Below are 17041 nucleotides of genomic sequence, written 5' to 3' on the forward strand. Positions count from 1 at the left end.
TTAGTTAGTATATTTAGTATATTCTGGTCCACACTCTCCCTCCACACTAGCAGGCGGCGGTAATGCTCCATAACGCTGAATACCACCCGCTATAAAACCAAAACGAAGAAGAAGAAAAGGACCAATCAGAGAGTGACACGTCACACTTCCTGTGTAGGGTGCATGGAGCTGGTCAGCTAGCAGCTCTCAGGTGAGTCTCTCTGTTTGTTATTAAACAGCTTATTGATGCTTTAACGCTTTCTATGAACAACAACACATACTATAAATCTCTCTTATGTTTCCACTAACGTTATGTGACAGTTTGGCCTCGTAGTTTCTCATTTATACCGAGATACGTAGCTAACAAACATCTGGATGACTAGCTAACAGCTAGCATTAGCTTGTTAGCTCAGCTGTCATTAGCCCTGCACAACTTAACCTGCACAAACCAGTCAACCTAACATTCAACTTAACCTGCACAAACCAGTCAACCTAACATTCAACTTAACCTGCAAGCATTGATGGCAGGTTAAGTTAAATGTTAACTTGCCCATGCTAAGTTAACAACACTAGCAATGATAAGAAGTACATTTAGATACACTGCATTCAAGTCAGAGTATAGCTGCAGCTGTGAAGCTGAATTAATTAGTGAATGTTCAGTTTGATTGAGGCTGTTGATTCATCTGTTTGTGGTGGTGTCATAATATATTATTATTATTATACAATTGGCTTTCACTTCTCAGCAATACACATTTGGATTACACACAAACAGTTTGATTTCATTACAACAAAACAACACAGGAGCAGCATATTTACAAATATATGTGACACAAAGATATTCACTGTACAAAGATATGTGACACAAAGATATTCACTGTACAAAGATATGTGACACAAAGATATTCACTGTACAAAGATATGTGACACAAAGAAATTCACTGTGCAAAGATATATGACAAAGATATTCACTGTACAAAGATAGATGACACAAAGATATCCACTGCACAAAGATATATGACACAAAGATATTCACTGTACAAAGATAGATGACACAAAGATATTCACTGCACAAAGATAGATGACACAAAGAAATTCACTGTGCAAAGATATATGACACAAAGATATTCACTGTACAAAGATAGATGACACAAAGATATTCACTGCACAAAGATATGACACAAAGATAATCACTGTACAAAGATAGATGACACAAAGATATTCACTGCACAAAGATATATGACACAAAGATATTCACTGTACAAAGATAGATGACACAAAGATATTCACTGCACAAAGATATGACACAAAGATATTCACTGTACAAAGATAGATGACACAAAGATATTCACTGTACAAAGATAGATGAGACAAAGATATTCACTGTACAAAGATAGATGACACAAATATATTCTTACAACAACACATAACTTCTGTGTAATCTACAGTACAGTATATTATGACATCTTCAGTACAGTATATTATGACACAAAGATAATCACTGTACAAAGATAGATGACACAAAGATATTCACTGCACAAAGATATGACACGAAGATATTCACTGTACAAAGATAGATGACACAAAGATATTCACTGCACAAAGATATGACACAAAGATATTCACTGTACAAAGATAGATGACACAAAGATATTCACTGTACAAAGATAGATGAGACAAAGATATTCACTGTACAAAGATAGATGACACAAATATATTCTTACAACAACACATAACTTCTGTGTAATCTACAGTACAGTATATTATGACATCTTCATCTCTGTATTATTGAACCAACAACATCTTTTCTCTGCAATAGTTTTCCTACTGTTTTATAATTTGACATGAAACTATATATGTTAAACTTGTCATGTTTTGCTTCCAGATATCCACCATGGCTTCTCGAGCAGGTCCGAGAGCAGTAGGCACAGATGGCAGTGACTTCCAGCACAGGGAGCGGGTTGCCACACACTACCAGATGAGGTAGGATCTTTTACCATTAAAGTAATTGAGTTATTATCTCTCAGAGGATAACGAACTAACTGTACCCATCTGTCTCATTTGGCACAGCGTCGCCCTGAAGTCTGAAATCCGTAAACTCAACATCGTCCATGTGCTGATCTGGGTGCTGATGGCAGCTCAGGTAATAGAAAACCTTTAAAGAAGTATTTTTATTCACTGACAGTTGAGCTAGTTGTGACTCTGTTGTTTTATCTGTTCTCAGGTGACAGTGAGCCAGTTGAGTCTGGTGTCCCACAAGGTCGTAGCCTCTCCGTACCAGTGGGAGTACCCCTACCTGCTGAGCATAGCCCCCACAGTCTTCAGCTTCCTGGCGTTGCCCCGCAACAACATCAGCTACCTGGTGATCTCCATGATCAGCGCCGGGCTCTTCTGCGTGGCCCCTCTGATCTACGGCTGCATGGAGATGTTCCCCGTGGCGCAGCAGCTCTATCGGCACGGCAAAGCCTACCGCTTCATCTTCGGCTTCTCCGCCGTGTCGATCATGTACCTGGTGATCGTCATCGCTGTGCAGGTGCACGGCTGGCAGATCTACTACAGCAAGAAGCTGCTGGACCAGTGGTTCACCAGCACGCAGGACAAGAAGAAGAAATGAGCGTTTGTTTTTGGAGACCAGTCACTGAACCTGTAGGTTGAGGCCAAGAGAAGAGACTCTCAGAAATATCGTGGTCCTTCATCATCTTTTTCTATATTTATATTGACAGTGATAACATCATTGTTGAGTTGTATGCAGAGAATCATTCCCTGGTCTGCTTGTGACTGCTGCCATCACTCTGTACATTAATCCTCATTCAGAATAATAAATGTTTGTTTGTACCTCGTTACTTCAGGTACTGACAGTGTTAACAGACCAGAGAATAATGGAAGAAGACTGTAATCACATGTAAGTTGATGTTTTGGAAACCAGAAATAAATTTGAATATTTGACTGGGTTGTCGGGTATTTTGCATTTTTAGTTTTCACAGCCAGATCTCTGAACAGGGTTTCACTCTTTCTTCGGTGCATTTTTGGGTTTATGTCACCTGTGTCAATGTTGCCTTGTCTTCTCCTTGGTTTCACAGCTTTCTCACCCTGTTGTTTGTGGTAAAAACACAACGCATGTATGAGGTAGGGAAGTGGGGGAAGGGCGTTACAGGAGGTAGAAGGTCACAGCTGATAAAGGACATGAGGTCAAAGAAGTTTTTGAAAGATCATTTATTAATCTACGTAGTTTAAGTTAACTGATTCCCGGTGATCTCTTGTTTAAAATAAACATACATACTTAAAATAAGATGGGATAAACCTTTAATTTGGTGCATTGATGATTTCAGACATTCAGATTAAAACAAACATTTACAAATGTAGGAAAAGTATATATTGTATAACATGAAGTTCAGCTTTTCACTCTGAAAAGAGACTTTTTTTTAGATGCAAGTCACCCTAAAAGTGTCCGCACAAAATATATTTCACAATAAAATGTCAAATGCTTTTCTGTAATCAATATTATTTTGACTTTTTATACACCACAAAAAGACAAAGTACTTAAAAATATGACATGTTGCATAACATTTCAAACAAAAATCAATGAAAATGTACACAAAATATGGAATATTTAAATCTCTTCAGACAATTTCACTAAGACATTTTAATGATACATCACATGAGAACCTTTTCACAATTAAAATATAGTACAGTAGTGTTTGAACTAGGGCTGCAACTAACGATTATTTTCATTGTCGATTAATTTGTTGATTATTTTCTCAATTAATCGATTAGTTGTTTGTCTATAAAATGGTGAAAAATGTGGATCTCAAATGTCTTGTTTTGTCAACAACTCAAAGATATTCAGTTTACTGTCATAGAGGAGTAAAGAAACCAGAAAATATTCACATTTAAGAAGCTGGAGTCAGAGAATTAAGACTTTTTTTTTCCTTAAAAAATTATTCTAACCGATTTATCGATTATGAAAATAGTTGGCGATTAATTTAATAGTTGACAACTAATCGATTAATCGTTGCAGCTCTAGTTTGAACACCTACGTTTTCTACATGAACTATAATATTAAACCTTTGAGAAAATGCATGCACACTTTTATACAGTTGCATGAATTTATAGACACCAAAATATAATGATTTTAAAATAACCTACAACATGTTAGCTGTTAATGTATTTCCAACTATAAATGCATAACATTTCTACTTTCAAATAAACCAAAAATATGCAAAAGTTATAACAGTGAAATCTCTTCAAACTAGTCTATTAGAATAAAGAAAAACCCACGATTGAATCCTCCAAAACTATGAAAAAACTTTTATAATCATAAATCATCATCATGTTCCCTGTATGATAATCTTAAAAGAATCCGCTTAATGCCTAAAACAATAAAAGTTAATAAACACAAAAATACAAATCTTCCCTCTCTCCTTTTATCCACTACATGGTAGTGAACAATTTGGGATGTTTCACAGAAACAACCAGCATCTGCCTCGTTTTGGCAAATAATAATAAGATAGATCGGACTGTCTGACTGACAGTGTTTTCTGAGCTTCACTTAAGCATGAACATGTTTCCCCTTCAGGATCTGAAGCACCTGGAAAAAAAATATAACAAATCATTACTCGTTCTATCAAACTGATCAGAAAACATACAATATAATTTATGATAATTAAAGTTTGTTGATAATGTAACTTAACACAGCCTACCTTTTCACCAGTGGGCCCTTCAGGCACCATTTGAGACGGCAGCTCGTTCTCAAAGTTCCTGAACCCGGGGTCGGCGCCCTTTCTCATCAGCAGCTTCGTCGCTTCCACCTGAGTTTTATGATTTTGCAAAGAGCTGACGAGGTGGAGGGCTGTGTTTCCACTGAATGTCTGAAACATACAGATGCAGAATTACACCAAAGAGTTTAGAAGCAAAGACACAAAACACACATAGTTTGATTTCATTACAACAAAACAACTTACCTTAACATTTACAACCGACAGTGAAGACGGCTGGTTGAGGAAAATGTTAAACAGCTCCACATTCGCCTCCTCAGAAGCCATGTGGAGACACGTCCGTCCACTTTTCAGATCCTGCAGAAATTAAAAACAAACACTGCATAAAAACAAGGACATTTTCTAAAAGTCAAGCTCAGTGGCTAACATTTATCGCTGCACCACATGGTGTTTTAATCCTAAAAAAAGCCGCAAAATCCAGGAAACCCAAGCAGTTTTAAGTGTTTATGAATGTTTCTGCAACTTACTGTCACTTCTGACTCTCCCAAATTAAAAAAATAAAAATAAACTTCTGTGAATTTTAACCTTCAGAGTATTAATACATATAACAGGTACAGAAACATACATATAGTGGTTAAGATTTTAATCTGTAACATGTTTATTTTTCATCACTTATTCTTATACTAAATGTCCTTACCACAACATTACAATAATGCTCATTTTAATATTTTGCTTTTTAAATTCCTATAATATTTTTAAGAATTTTTTGTACATCAAATGTGTAAATATTGATATAAAAATACTTTTTTAAAAATAAAGGATTTCATGATTTTTCTCTACACTCTGAAAAATGTAGACAGTAACCACAGATGTCAGTCTTCATACAGAAAAAATATAAAATATAAAATGTTTTTTATGACAGATATTGCAATTCTAATTATTTTTGTGTATAAAGATATCTGTGGTTACTGTCTAAATTTTCAGGGTGTAGAGAAAATCATAAAATCACCTAATTTAAAAAAAAAAAAAAAATTATATCAATATTTACAATGTTGCACAAGGTTTGATGAAAATTAATTTAAATGTCTTAAAAATATTATAGAAATTAAAAAGCATTTTAGTAAGAACAAGAGATGAAAACCATAAAAAAATAAACATGTTACAGATTAAAATCTTAACCACTATATGTATGTTTGTGTACCTGTTTATATGTATTACATACTCTGATGGTTAAAATTAAAATAGTAGTTACCTTGGTCCCACAGGAGGCGCCCATGAGCAGCAGAGTCTTAATACACTCCACATACATCTGTCTCTTCTGCAGCAGCTCCTTCGCCACATATGAACAGAGGTTTCCCAGACTCCTCAGCTCTTTAACAGCGGCGTTGTGAGACAGGACTGCTGCATGCAGTGCAGTTAAACCTTCAGACAGAGAACAGCAGGATTTCATCACTAAATATACTTCACATAAGCTTCATAAATACCAGGTTTTAAGTTAAATTAAACACACTCACCATCATAATTGAACATCTCAATATCAATCGGCTGCCCGCTCCCCATCAGGGTCCTCCAGATGCTCTGTGGAAATCAAGATGCAATATATTACAATACAAGAAACAATCTGGAATACAAATTATATAAACGCTTCACTGATTGATCAATTATCAAAATAGTTGGCAATTAATTTAATGATTGAGAACTAATTGATTAATCGTTGCAGCTCTAATGCTATGATTTATTTATTGTCATAAAGAGTTACTGAAGTTGGAACTGTATTTTTACCTGAGTTGCTTATTTGATTACATCATTGATTATGTTTTAATATCTTTTATTTCTGTATGTAATACAGACTTTCTTTTAAAGGCACAAAAAGACATTCCCCTTCTGATGCTTTCAATATCCTTATTTCATTAGAATATATGTTATCTAACTTAGTATAAAGTCTCCTTATATTGAATGTATTTTTACTTTTCTTTTTTTATGATTTAAAATTTTAATTTAAGTCAAAATCTTTTTGACTTTTTTTTTATTTTTTATTTTTTTATTTATTTATTGGAGAAATATAAAAAAACATTTTTAGAAATATAAATTAGATTTTCCTAAGTAGAAAAAGCAGTCATCGTTTTTTTAACAATGATAGAAAAACAGGGTGAAAAACTTGACTCAGAAGGATTTATGTGAAAAACAAACGACAAAATAAATGGAAATTAAATGAAAACAAAGACAATTTGTCAGTGCAAACATCCACTTTTTATTTCATACAAGGAAACTGAGGATGACTTTATTTATTTTGTGTTTCCCCGTATAGATGGTTGCAGGTGGTCTGGTGTTTCCACGGTCTGTATGAATAATGGAAGTCTTCAGGTTAGTCTTTATCATGTTATTCATGAACATTGTGCATGTTTCTCCACTGTCTGGTTATAATGCAAACTGTAAATATAACTATACAATCTATAAAAGTGTGTTATTGTTTTAGGATTTGTACTTTAACTGTCAGTTGTGTTGCATGTTAAGACTTGCTGTGCTATTATCTGTCACACACTGAAGTCTCCTGTTAATATCTGACCCTTCAAAAGCTAACAAGATCATGCCAAGACTTAAAAAGACATAATGGCTCACATGGTTTCTGATACTGTTTTAGTAATAGATTGATGAATCAATATCACTGTTCTTCCAGACTGCAGGACGACATGATGCCCATGTATCCTGACAACTACAAGGTTTTGGAGAGGAGACACAAGTCTCATACTCCCTTCGGTACCGGGCACTGACGTTCCCACCACGGTGGGGATTTGAACTCTCATTCTGGTGTGCCCACACAACTATCCAAACCATATGTTCAGCCTCTAAGCCACCACTGCCAAGCACACTTGGACTGTTCTCTTGGTCATTTTGCCTTCCTCATTGTGGAAGTTAGATCTCAAAACTCACCACATAAGGATCAAACCCACAACCTTCAGTCTTCTAACCCAGCTTCTATCACTCTGAGCTATCGGTCTTAACACAAGTGATGTGTTTCACTTCTTAATTTAGCATGTTGGACCTTAAAAGTCACTGCACTTCATAAGGATTAAACCTACAACCTCCTGTTTTCAAAACAGTCTTCTATCACCCTGAGCTATCTGCTCAGATACACTTCTTCATTGTTTCGTTGCATATTTGACTTCATTTTTGATGTTAGAACTCAAAACTCACTGCACCACTTAAGGATCAAACCTATAACCTCAGGTCTTCAGACCAGCTCACCTGAGGTTATCGAGTAGCAGTCAGCTCCTTATCCTGGTGAGCTATTCCTTAATTCAAATTTTTTTTTCATTCTACTACTGAGGAGAAAACTTAGAGAATCTCAGGACTGGTGAGCCGGGATTGATCCTTTGCATTTTATTCTATTGTATACTATACTATGACTTTTTCTTTCCACATACTGTACTATGATATATTTTTTTGGCATACTATACTATAACTGTTTTGTTCCCACATACTATACTGTAACATATTTTTATAGCATACTATACTATGACTTATTTTTTTTTCCACATACTGTGTTATAACTTTTTTTTTTTATCTTTCTTGACATATTCACAAGTAAAGTATAACCTCCGACAAGTAGTTCCTTGTCAAATGAAATAGCTCAGTGAGTTAAAACGCTGGGTGGGAAGTCTGAGTTACCTGAGGTGATGTGTTCGAGACCCAGCATTGGCAGTTAGTTGAAATGTTATTGTTATCTGGTTCAATAAGTTATGACGTCACAGTTCTATATGTAAAGTCAAATATAACATCCGTTAAATTGGATGTCAGATGGTATAGCTCAGTGATTTAGAGTGCTGGTTGGGCATTGTGAGCTGCCTGAGGTGATGTGTTCGAGACCCAGGATTGGCAGGTAGTTGTAAAGTTATTGTTATCCGGTTCAATGAGTTATGACGTCACAGTGGTAAATGTAGAGTCAAATATAACTTCCAATACATCTGATGTCAGGCGGCTTAGCTCAGGGAGTTAGAACACCGCTTTGGCAGCAGGAGCTCATGTGTTCGAATCCCAGACATTGACTTATGTTCACAGCAGTCTATCCTTATACTAGGTTCACCTAACAAGGTGGGGTGGCTGCCCCTCCCTCCCCCCAGCACAAACAAGCTGGGTAAGTGACATGAGTCGGACGAACAGTAAGAACCGGATGATCTAGTAGAAGCCAGCTGAGGTTGGCTGCGCCAACCTCAGCTGGCTTCTACATGACTAAACTAACTTGAGGCTAGCGGAGCGAAGCGGAGCTAGCCTCAAGTTAGTTTAACAAGAAAAGTGTTTTAAGTGACTAAATGAAAAAGTGTATTAAGTGTTTTAAAAATGAAAACCTTGTTAATATTCTTTATGAGTCCACCTGTAAATGTGTGGGATTTGAACACCTGAGCTTCCAACTCCCAACCAGTGTTCTAGCTCATTGAGCTATACCATCTGACATCCAATTTAACGGATGTTATATTTGACTCTACTTGTAGAACTGTGACGTCATAACTCATTGAACCGGATAACAATAACTTTACAACTACCTGCCAATCCTGGGTCTCGAACACATCACCTCAGGCAGCTCACAATTCCCAACCAGCGTTCTAATTCACTGAGCTGTACCATCTGACATCCAATTTAACGGAAGTTATATTTGACTCTACATGTACAACAGTGACGTCATAACTCATTGCACCGGATAACAATAATTTGGCTACTACTGGCCAAACCCGGGTCTTGAACACCTCACCTCAGGTAACTCAAGTTTCCCATCCAGCTTTTTAACTCACTGAGCTATACCATCGGACATCCAATTTAACGGATGTTATATTTGACTTTACATGTAGAACTGTGACGTCATAACAGATAACAATATCATTTCAACTACCTGCCAATCCTGGGTCTCAAACACATCACCTTAGGCAGTTCACGATTCCCAACCAGCCTTCTAATTCACTGAGCTGTACCATCTGACATCCAATTTATCGGAGGTTATATTTGAGTCTACATGTACAACTGTGACGTCATAACTCATTGAACCGGATAACAATAACATTTCAACTACCTGCTAATCCCGGGTCTTGAACACATCACCTCAGGTAGCGCTCCGCTCTCTCCCAGCATTCTAGCTCACTGAGCTATACCATCTGACATCCATTTTATCGGAGGTTATATTTGACTCTACATGTACATCTGTGACATCATAACTCACTGAACCGGATAACAATAACATTTCAAATACCTGCCAATCCAGGTCAGATAGCTCAGAGTGATGGATACCAGGTTGGAATACTGAAGGTTATGGGTTCAATTCTTATAAGGTGCAGTGAATTTTGAAGTATAACTTTCACAATGAAGAAGCCAAATAGGATCAAAAACAATATATAAGAGCATTAAGACTGATAGCTCAGAGTGATAGAAGCTGGGATTGAAGGTTGTGGGTTTGATCCTTATGTGGTGAGTTTTGAGATCTAACTTCTACAATGAGGAAGGCAAAATGACCAAGAGAACAGTCCAAGTGTGCTTGGCAGTGGTGGCTTAGAGGCTGAACATACGGTTTGGATGGTTGTGTGGGCACACCAGAATCAGAGTTCAAAACCCCAGGAGTATGAGACCCGCGTCTCCTCCTGGGCTTTCGGAGATATAGAACGGAGGGCTTATGCAACACAAAAAATGAGTATCTAGTTTTACTGCAATTCATTTTGCAGACCCCCTCCAACTATTAGATTCATACAGCAGAAGACGGCGAAGATGATCCTCAGTTTTGGTCAGAAGACTCTGCACTCATCTGGGGAGAAAAAGAAGAGAAGGAAGACATGAGAATTTGCATCACATTCACAAACATCTGAACCTAAAACAACAACTATTACAGTTATACCACAACTTCTACAACTACTACTAACACAGGCTTTCTCAAAGTTTTGATGAGTAGCACAGGAAAAGCGTACTATATTATGACTTTTTTCGACATACTATACTATGACTTTTTGATGACATACAAAAACATGCATACAAAAAATAATGACTTGATGAATAATGTACATACAGTAAAAAATATATAAAGACCAATTGTTTGATAAATAATTACCACTACTGCACAGAGTAAAAACACATCAGAAAAATAATGATTTGATGAATTACCACCACTGCACATAAATAGAGTAAAGAAAATAACAATAAAATGCATACATTTAATGATAAACTATCATTTGCAAAAATAATAAATACTATAAAATCCATTAATTTTTAATATTGTGATAAACTATCATTTGCAAAAAAAAATATTTTCTTTAATTGCCGGTTGTACGCAACAATAAGAAACAAACACAAAGAATGGGCGTAACTTGACGCAGAAGAGCGTAACTTGACCTCAAACTGACCTTATAACTCACCAGAAACTCCACTTTTATCCTCCACTCTCTTTCCGTCTTCCTCTCGTCCTCCATACGTCTTCATGAAGCAGGTTCATAACTTCATAAACAGCCGGGAAACACGCAAACTGTCCGGTCAAGTTGCAGAGTGTCGCGCATGCGTCCTCGGGTCAGTTCGCCGGCCTGAGCGAAGTCGCAACGAGTCGAAATGTCCAGTCGAAGTGGGGTCTTTGTGTTTCCTCCATTGTGGGGTGTCGTTTAAAATCTTTGGGCATTCAACTTCAAAATCCAACTTTTAACAATTTTACCAAATTAAATTTACATAATTAATTTGATGAGCAAAATATAATATCCATAAAATAATATGGCTAAAAAGACTACCCTCCTTTTATACTTTTAAAGATACTGATTTAAAAATATACGATTGAAAAATAAAAAATTCTAAATTGGCAAAAAATAATTAAATTATTTTGACATTTCAAATTTATTCCAATTGTTTAATTGTTTTTCTTCTTTTTCTTTTTTTCATCTTCTTTTCTTTTCCTTACATTTTATTTATTGTATAATTTATTTTATTTTTATATTTTTTTATACTGTGAAATATATAATGGATGTTTTTATGAAATGTAATGTACTTTATTATTAATATTATCATTATCATTATTATTATTATTATTATTATTATTATTATTATTATTATTATTATTATATATATTATTTTAATTAATTAATTATATTATTAATTAATTATACTATTAATTATATTATATATTATTATATATTATATGTTATATATTATAATAATATTAATAAATCAATTTACTTTACTTTATGTATACTGTATTGAACTTTCAAAATAAAATATTGGGAAAAAAAGAGTCAAACCCACATCCTCAAACCCTCATAATACCTGTAAAGATATAACATGTTGATCCACTGGGCCAGAGACATTGAAAGCATCATTATTGAAGCTTCAATCTGTGTATTGAACTTTATAATCTCTACTTTCTACAGTAGAAACTCTCTTCTAGGTGATAAAATTGATGTTGAATTAATGACATTTTGAATGTGACTTGTGTTGATGCATTAACTCTTACCTGCAGACTGAGAAAATGTCCTTTCTCAGCACACAGATGCAGAGGAGATCGACCCCAGAGGTCCCGAGTGTTGATCTGTGCTCCGTGCGTCAGCAGGTCGTGGACTATGAGCTGCTGATTGGAGGCAGCTGCTATCTGGAGAGCCGTCTGTGTGCAAAGAGTCAGTGTTTAAACAACTTATAGATAGTACTATTAATCAAGATGTACTATTAAGTGTTTGTACCTGTCCATTGTGTTCTTTCACGTCCAGAGAGCCACATCGAGCCATTTTTGTGGCAAGCACATAAGCCAGAGCTCGTCTACCTTGAGCCACAGCTATGTGAAGGAACCTGGAGATTAGAGAGGACTTTTTAGCTATTTATTGCTGCTGTTCAGCTGGTTTAAATAGCCAACTTTCTTCATGAATACATACGTGTCACCATCTGCATCTTGCATGCTCAGCAGCTCAGGAGAAAGTCCTCCAACCCTCAGTGTCTCTCGCTGTATTTGCCAGTGAAATAAAGTCACTTCAGCGGCCGGAGCTTCCTGCAGAGCTGGAGGCTGCAGCTGTCGTGGGATGATGTGACCGTTTTCATGAGGAGCAGTGAGGAAATGTCCCGGAGGGCCAAACATGCAAGGACTCAGGTCGCTGGGAAAAGCTTCAGATTTTGCAAATTTAAATTGATGCTCCATGGTGTTGTCCTCCTGCAAGCAGCTCCGTTTCTAAAAGAGATTAATGAGTGATTTTAAGCAAGCATGTGAGTGTCATTCGGGGTCTATTTTTGTAACAAACACATCTTGTGCTGTCTGTAAATGATTTCTATACTAAGAACTTGTACTTTGCTGTCTGAACTTCTCCCTCATACTGCCGTCTTTCCTCAAACTACATAGGCAAACACATCATTTATGAAGAAATAACTGATTAAACATGAAGTTGATTGCAACATTTTATGGGAAATACAAACCCCACCATAATTAAACTTATTATAAACTTGTCTCATCACGTGTACATATACCAGTTCTGCCTGTGACTAACCTGACGTTTCATCATCAGCAGCTCTTTCACAGTCTTCTTGTGCACAGTTTCAACGTATTCTGGTGGTCTGGGATCAGTGGTAAGAAACCCTGAGGGTGGGAAAAAAGACTGTTACACAATCACAAATAGACGTCATACATATACTGGAAATGTTTGGCAAAGAAACTCAATACCAATACACTGGAAAAGTACTCCATTACAAGTAACAATTCATTTTCATTCTTCATTCTGTAGAGAAATTGCTCCAGTGCGTGTTATTATGGGCATTATCTCATCTTAAAGGGATAGTTCAGGTGTTTTGAAGTGGTGTTGTATGAGGTACTTATCCATATTTAGTGTATTAACTACAGTAGATGACGGTCGGCACGCCCCCAGTTTGGAGAAACAGACAAGAGTACCTGCACGGGAGCAAAGTAATGTACTGCTGTGGACGGGGCCGGCAGCAAAATGTATTTTAGACACCTACAAAAATCAATATCAGTTTAAGTGTACGCTATATTTACAATATTTTCACCCTGTCAGACAGTCCTTTCCGACGGGGACCTGAAGTTATTGTATCCATCTAACTATTTTTTTCAATAGAGTCTGGTTGCTTTGGCGAGAGCATAGATTACAGATTCAGTTACCTGTCGGAAACATAGACTGTATAGCTGTCTGGCGGCAAGGTAAAGCGGTCTAAAATTCTAAATATAGGGCACAAAAAAAAAACATCTGTTCACAACGTCCTCCTTTGTCCCCCTCTCTCTAGGGAGGGGGACAAATGAAGACGGTCTGCAGGACAGATAATAATGCACACAGTGCACTTTCATAGACTAAGCTACTGGAGTTACCCTGCACTATACTCATTTACTAACAGTCTCTTCTGCACTATATTCACTTTTTTAATAGTCGTGTATCTCAGCTGTTACTATGCACTATATTCAGTTTTAACAGTTGTCTTCATCTCCTTGTATTTTTATATCTGGTATATGTTTTTGTACTTTGCACTACTAACTTTTTAACTGCCTTTTTACTAACATGTTTTGCACTATGGAACTGTGATGTTTGAAACTTGAATTTCCCTCAGGATCAATAAAGTTACTATCTATCTATCTATCTATCTATCTATCTATCTATAAATGAGTCTATGTCCACTCTTGAATGATTATTTTTGTTGTTGTCTGTCTGTTTGTTTGTTTATATGTCGTCAAGGTGGTCGGCTTTTTTGCCTTTTTTTTAAGTAATATTGTTATCTTTATGACTAAGATTATAATTATTATTAGTATTATCATTTGTTCTTTTCCTTCATTTGGGTACTTATTTGAAAAATAATAAAAACAAAGTAAATTTAGGTGTCTAAAATCCGTTTTGCTGTCGCCCCCGTCCACAGCAGTACATTGCTTTGCTCCCGTGCTGGTACTCCTGTCTGTTTCTCCAAACTGGGGGCGTGCCGACCGTCATCTACTGTAGATAATACACTAAATATGGATAAGTACCTCATACAACACCACTTCAAAATACCCAATCTATCACTTTAGCTGCTCCACAAATTTGTATTCATTGTTTTTCTCAACTTTTTTGCTTTTTTATCAAGTACAAATCTTAATTTTCATTACTTTTACTTTCATTATTACACTCAAACAGGGTAAACTCTCCTTAAAGGAAGACCTTTTGAAGTTAGTGTTTGTAATAATCACCAAGGTTGTGAGGTGTAATCTAATGTCAATATAGTGTGACACATTCAACACAGTTAGTAGGTGAACTTCCTCATTCCCCTGTGGCGTAAAAACAATACAAGTGGATCAAATGTCCAGGAGCAAGAAGATTAGAGAGAGTGTGAGTGGTTTTACATTTCATACTTCTGAAAGCAGTTAAACGTTCATATCTTATCACCATATAATCATAAAAACTGACCTCTATCGTCCTGGTTGAAGCTGCTCTCCATTGGTACGATCTGGCCTCCTCTGGTGTCGTTCCTTCTGGGATCCAACATCATTTATTAACTCCACTTGGATCTGAAACGTTTGTCCTTCGCCCACACACACCTGGAAGGTAAAGTGTCTGTTAACACATGTGCAGTTAAGAGTCAAAGACATAATGTGACAACAAAAAAGACTGACTCACCTGTCCACGCCTGTCTCCTTGTCACCGCAAGATCAGAAATGAGGAACTGCTGCTGCACAGAACGTCCCACACCTGGCTTCCTGGTTGACAGTTAACTAAGGTGAGGCAGTTTCAAAATAAAGGTCTTAATTAAACAGACAGTTTCCACTAAATGTCAAGCTGATTTAAAGACTAAATTATCAAGGAAAGACAAGACTGAAGTAAATCATAATCTGCAAAGATTTAACAACATATTATTAAATAATCCAGTCAGTTTGAAGTCCACTCCTGAACTGATAAACAAGGTATCGAGGGTCAGTTAATATGCAAATACATAAGCAAAAGCCAGGTACAATAACAGCCTTTATAAGTGAATCAGTAACTCAACTGCAGAGCAAACCTGAGATATGAATACTCACATTTAAGAACAAGAAAAAAAGAGTTTTATGTTATTAAAGCAGACTAAAAACGAAAGAAAACAGCTGTAAACCTGTCCTATCTTTGGTTTCTTTTACATTTCTGAGTGACATTTTATCTACAAATACACAGTAAGGTTGCAAAAAAACATATTTTTTAGTTTTACACACTTGTTAAAGAGTTGTTGGTCTGTACGCCACCACTGCAACATCTGCAGGAGGAAGTGTAGAACTGAAAGATTTAACGTACACGGCACCACTCCCCGGATTAACTGCTGCTATTTGTTGGGATTTTCCCCTTAAGGAAGTTATGGTTGTGTTTGGCTTTAGTCCAAATACAGGGAGTGCTAATCAGCCAGCTTCAAAAGTGATGAGTCATTATGATGATGAGTCATTATGATATTAAAAGACAGTTTGCACTAGGGCTGTGTGTTGGCAAGAATCTGGTGATACGATACGTATCAAGATACAGAGGTTATAATTCAATATCTTGCAATTAGGGCTGTCAATCGATTCAAATATTTAATCGAAAACGAATCACACTTCTTTTATCTGTTCAAAATGTACCTTAAAGGGAGATTTGTCAAGTATTTAATACTCTTATCAACATGGGAGTGGGCAAATATGCTGCTTTATGCAAATGTCTGTATATATTTATTATTGGAAATCAATTAAGAACACAAAACAATGACAGATATTGTCCAGAAACCCTCACATAGCATGAAAAACTGCATGTGATTATCATAAAGTGGGCATGTCTGTAAAGGGGAGACTCGTGGGTACCCATAGAACCCATTTACATTCACATATCTGGAGGTCAGAGGTCAAGGGACCCCTTTGAAAATCGCCATGACAGTTTTTCCTCACCAACATTTAGCGTCAGTTTGGAGCGTTATTTAACCTTCTTCATGACGAGCTAGTATGACATGATTGGTACCAATGGATTCATTAGGTTTTTCTAGTTTCATATGATACCAGTATCTTAAGACTGAGTATGCTACAAACTAAAACAAGTTGCATTAAAGAAATTAGTGGCGTTAAAACAAATTTGCATCAACGCGTTAACATTGACAACCCTAATAAATATATACATATATTTGCATAAAGCAGCATATTTGCCCATTCCCATGTTGATAAGAGTGTTAAATACTTAAATAATCTCCCTTTAAGGTACATTTTGAACAGATAAAAAATGTGTGATTAAATTGCAATTAAATATTTTAATCAATTGACAGCCCTACTTGTGATATATTGCGATTTTTAAATCTAATTTTAGCAAAACTGTCATAGTATAAAGGTCACACCACCATATGCATAAAATCTGCATTAAAAAAAAATACTTTTTTATGCAATCTGAACAGTGGGATAGCAC

The 17041-nt window shown here is 36.2% G+C and overlaps 2 protein-coding genes across 3 annotated transcripts; one reads left to right on the forward strand and one right to left on the reverse strand.

The window, feature by feature from the left end:
* Positions 1-54: 54 nt before the first annotated feature.
* Positions 55-2926, forward strand: jagn1b (jagunal homolog 1b). Its single transcript, XM_037761806.1, has 4 exons — positions 55-190; positions 1862-1959; positions 2047-2119; positions 2201-2926. The coding sequence occupies exons 2-4, from the start codon at positions 1871-1873 to the stop codon at positions 2588-2590; spliced, it is 552 nt and encodes a 183-aa protein (XP_037617734.1). The 5' UTR covers positions 55-190; positions 1862-1870; the 3' UTR covers positions 2591-2926.
* A 466-nt stretch (positions 2927-3392) lies between these two features.
* On the reverse strand, positions 3393-16258 carry nfkbiz (nuclear factor of kappa light polypeptide gene enhancer in B-cells inhibitor, zeta). Of its 2 annotated transcripts, none has more exons than XM_037761761.1 (13): positions 15841-16258; positions 15275-15350; positions 15065-15195; positions 13172-13260; positions 12569-12858; positions 12380-12485; positions 12157-12303; positions 6206-6269; positions 5944-6113; positions 4938-5048; positions 4677-4844; positions 3972-4564; positions 3393-3691 (listed from the first exon to the last, which is right to left on the reverse strand). In XM_037761761.1, the coding sequence occupies exons 3-12, from the start codon at positions 15144-15146 to the stop codon at positions 4526-4528; spliced, it is 1266 nt and encodes a 421-aa protein (XP_037617689.1). In that variant the 5' UTR covers positions 15147-15195; positions 15275-15350; positions 15841-16258; the 3' UTR covers positions 3393-3691; positions 3972-4525. The 2 variants fall into 2 exon arrangements, with proteins under 2 accessions (XP_037617689.1, XP_037617687.1); XM_037761759.1 differs by having other exon boundaries at positions 15275-15369.
* Between the last annotated feature and the right edge of the window lie 783 nt (positions 16259-17041).

Source organism: Sebastes umbrosus, chromosome 24 (assembly GCF_015220745.1).
Source record: "Sebastes umbrosus isolate fSebUmb1 chromosome 24, fSebUmb1.pri, whole genome shotgun sequence".
Lineage (NCBI taxonomy): Eukaryota > Metazoa > Chordata > Actinopteri > Perciformes > Sebastidae > Sebastes > Sebastes umbrosus.

Coding starts and splice junctions, on each gene's coding strand:
- jagn1b (XM_037761806.1), top strand. CDS start 1,871: ATGGCTTCTCGAGCAGGTCCGAGAGCAGTAGGCACAGATGGCAGTGAC. Junction 1,960..2,046: donor GCCACACACTACCAGATGAG/GTAGGATCTTTT, acceptor CATTTGGCACAG/CGTCGCCCTGAAGTCTGAAA. Junction 2,120..2,200: donor GGGTGCTGATGGCAGCTCAG/GTAATAGAAAAC, acceptor ATCTGTTCTCAG/GTGACAGTGAGCCAGTTGAG.
- nfkbiz (XM_037761761.1), bottom strand. CDS start 15,146: ATGATGTTGGATCCCAGAAGGAACGACACCAGAGGAGGCCAGATCGTA. Junction 12,304..12,379: donor TGAAAGAACACAATGGACAG/GTACAAACACTT, acceptor CTTTGCACACAG/ACGGCTCTCCAGATAGCAGC. Junction 4,565..4,676: donor AAGGGCCCACTGGTGAAAAG/GTAGGCTGTGTT, acceptor TTTTTTTTCCAG/GTGCTTCAGATCCTGAAGGG.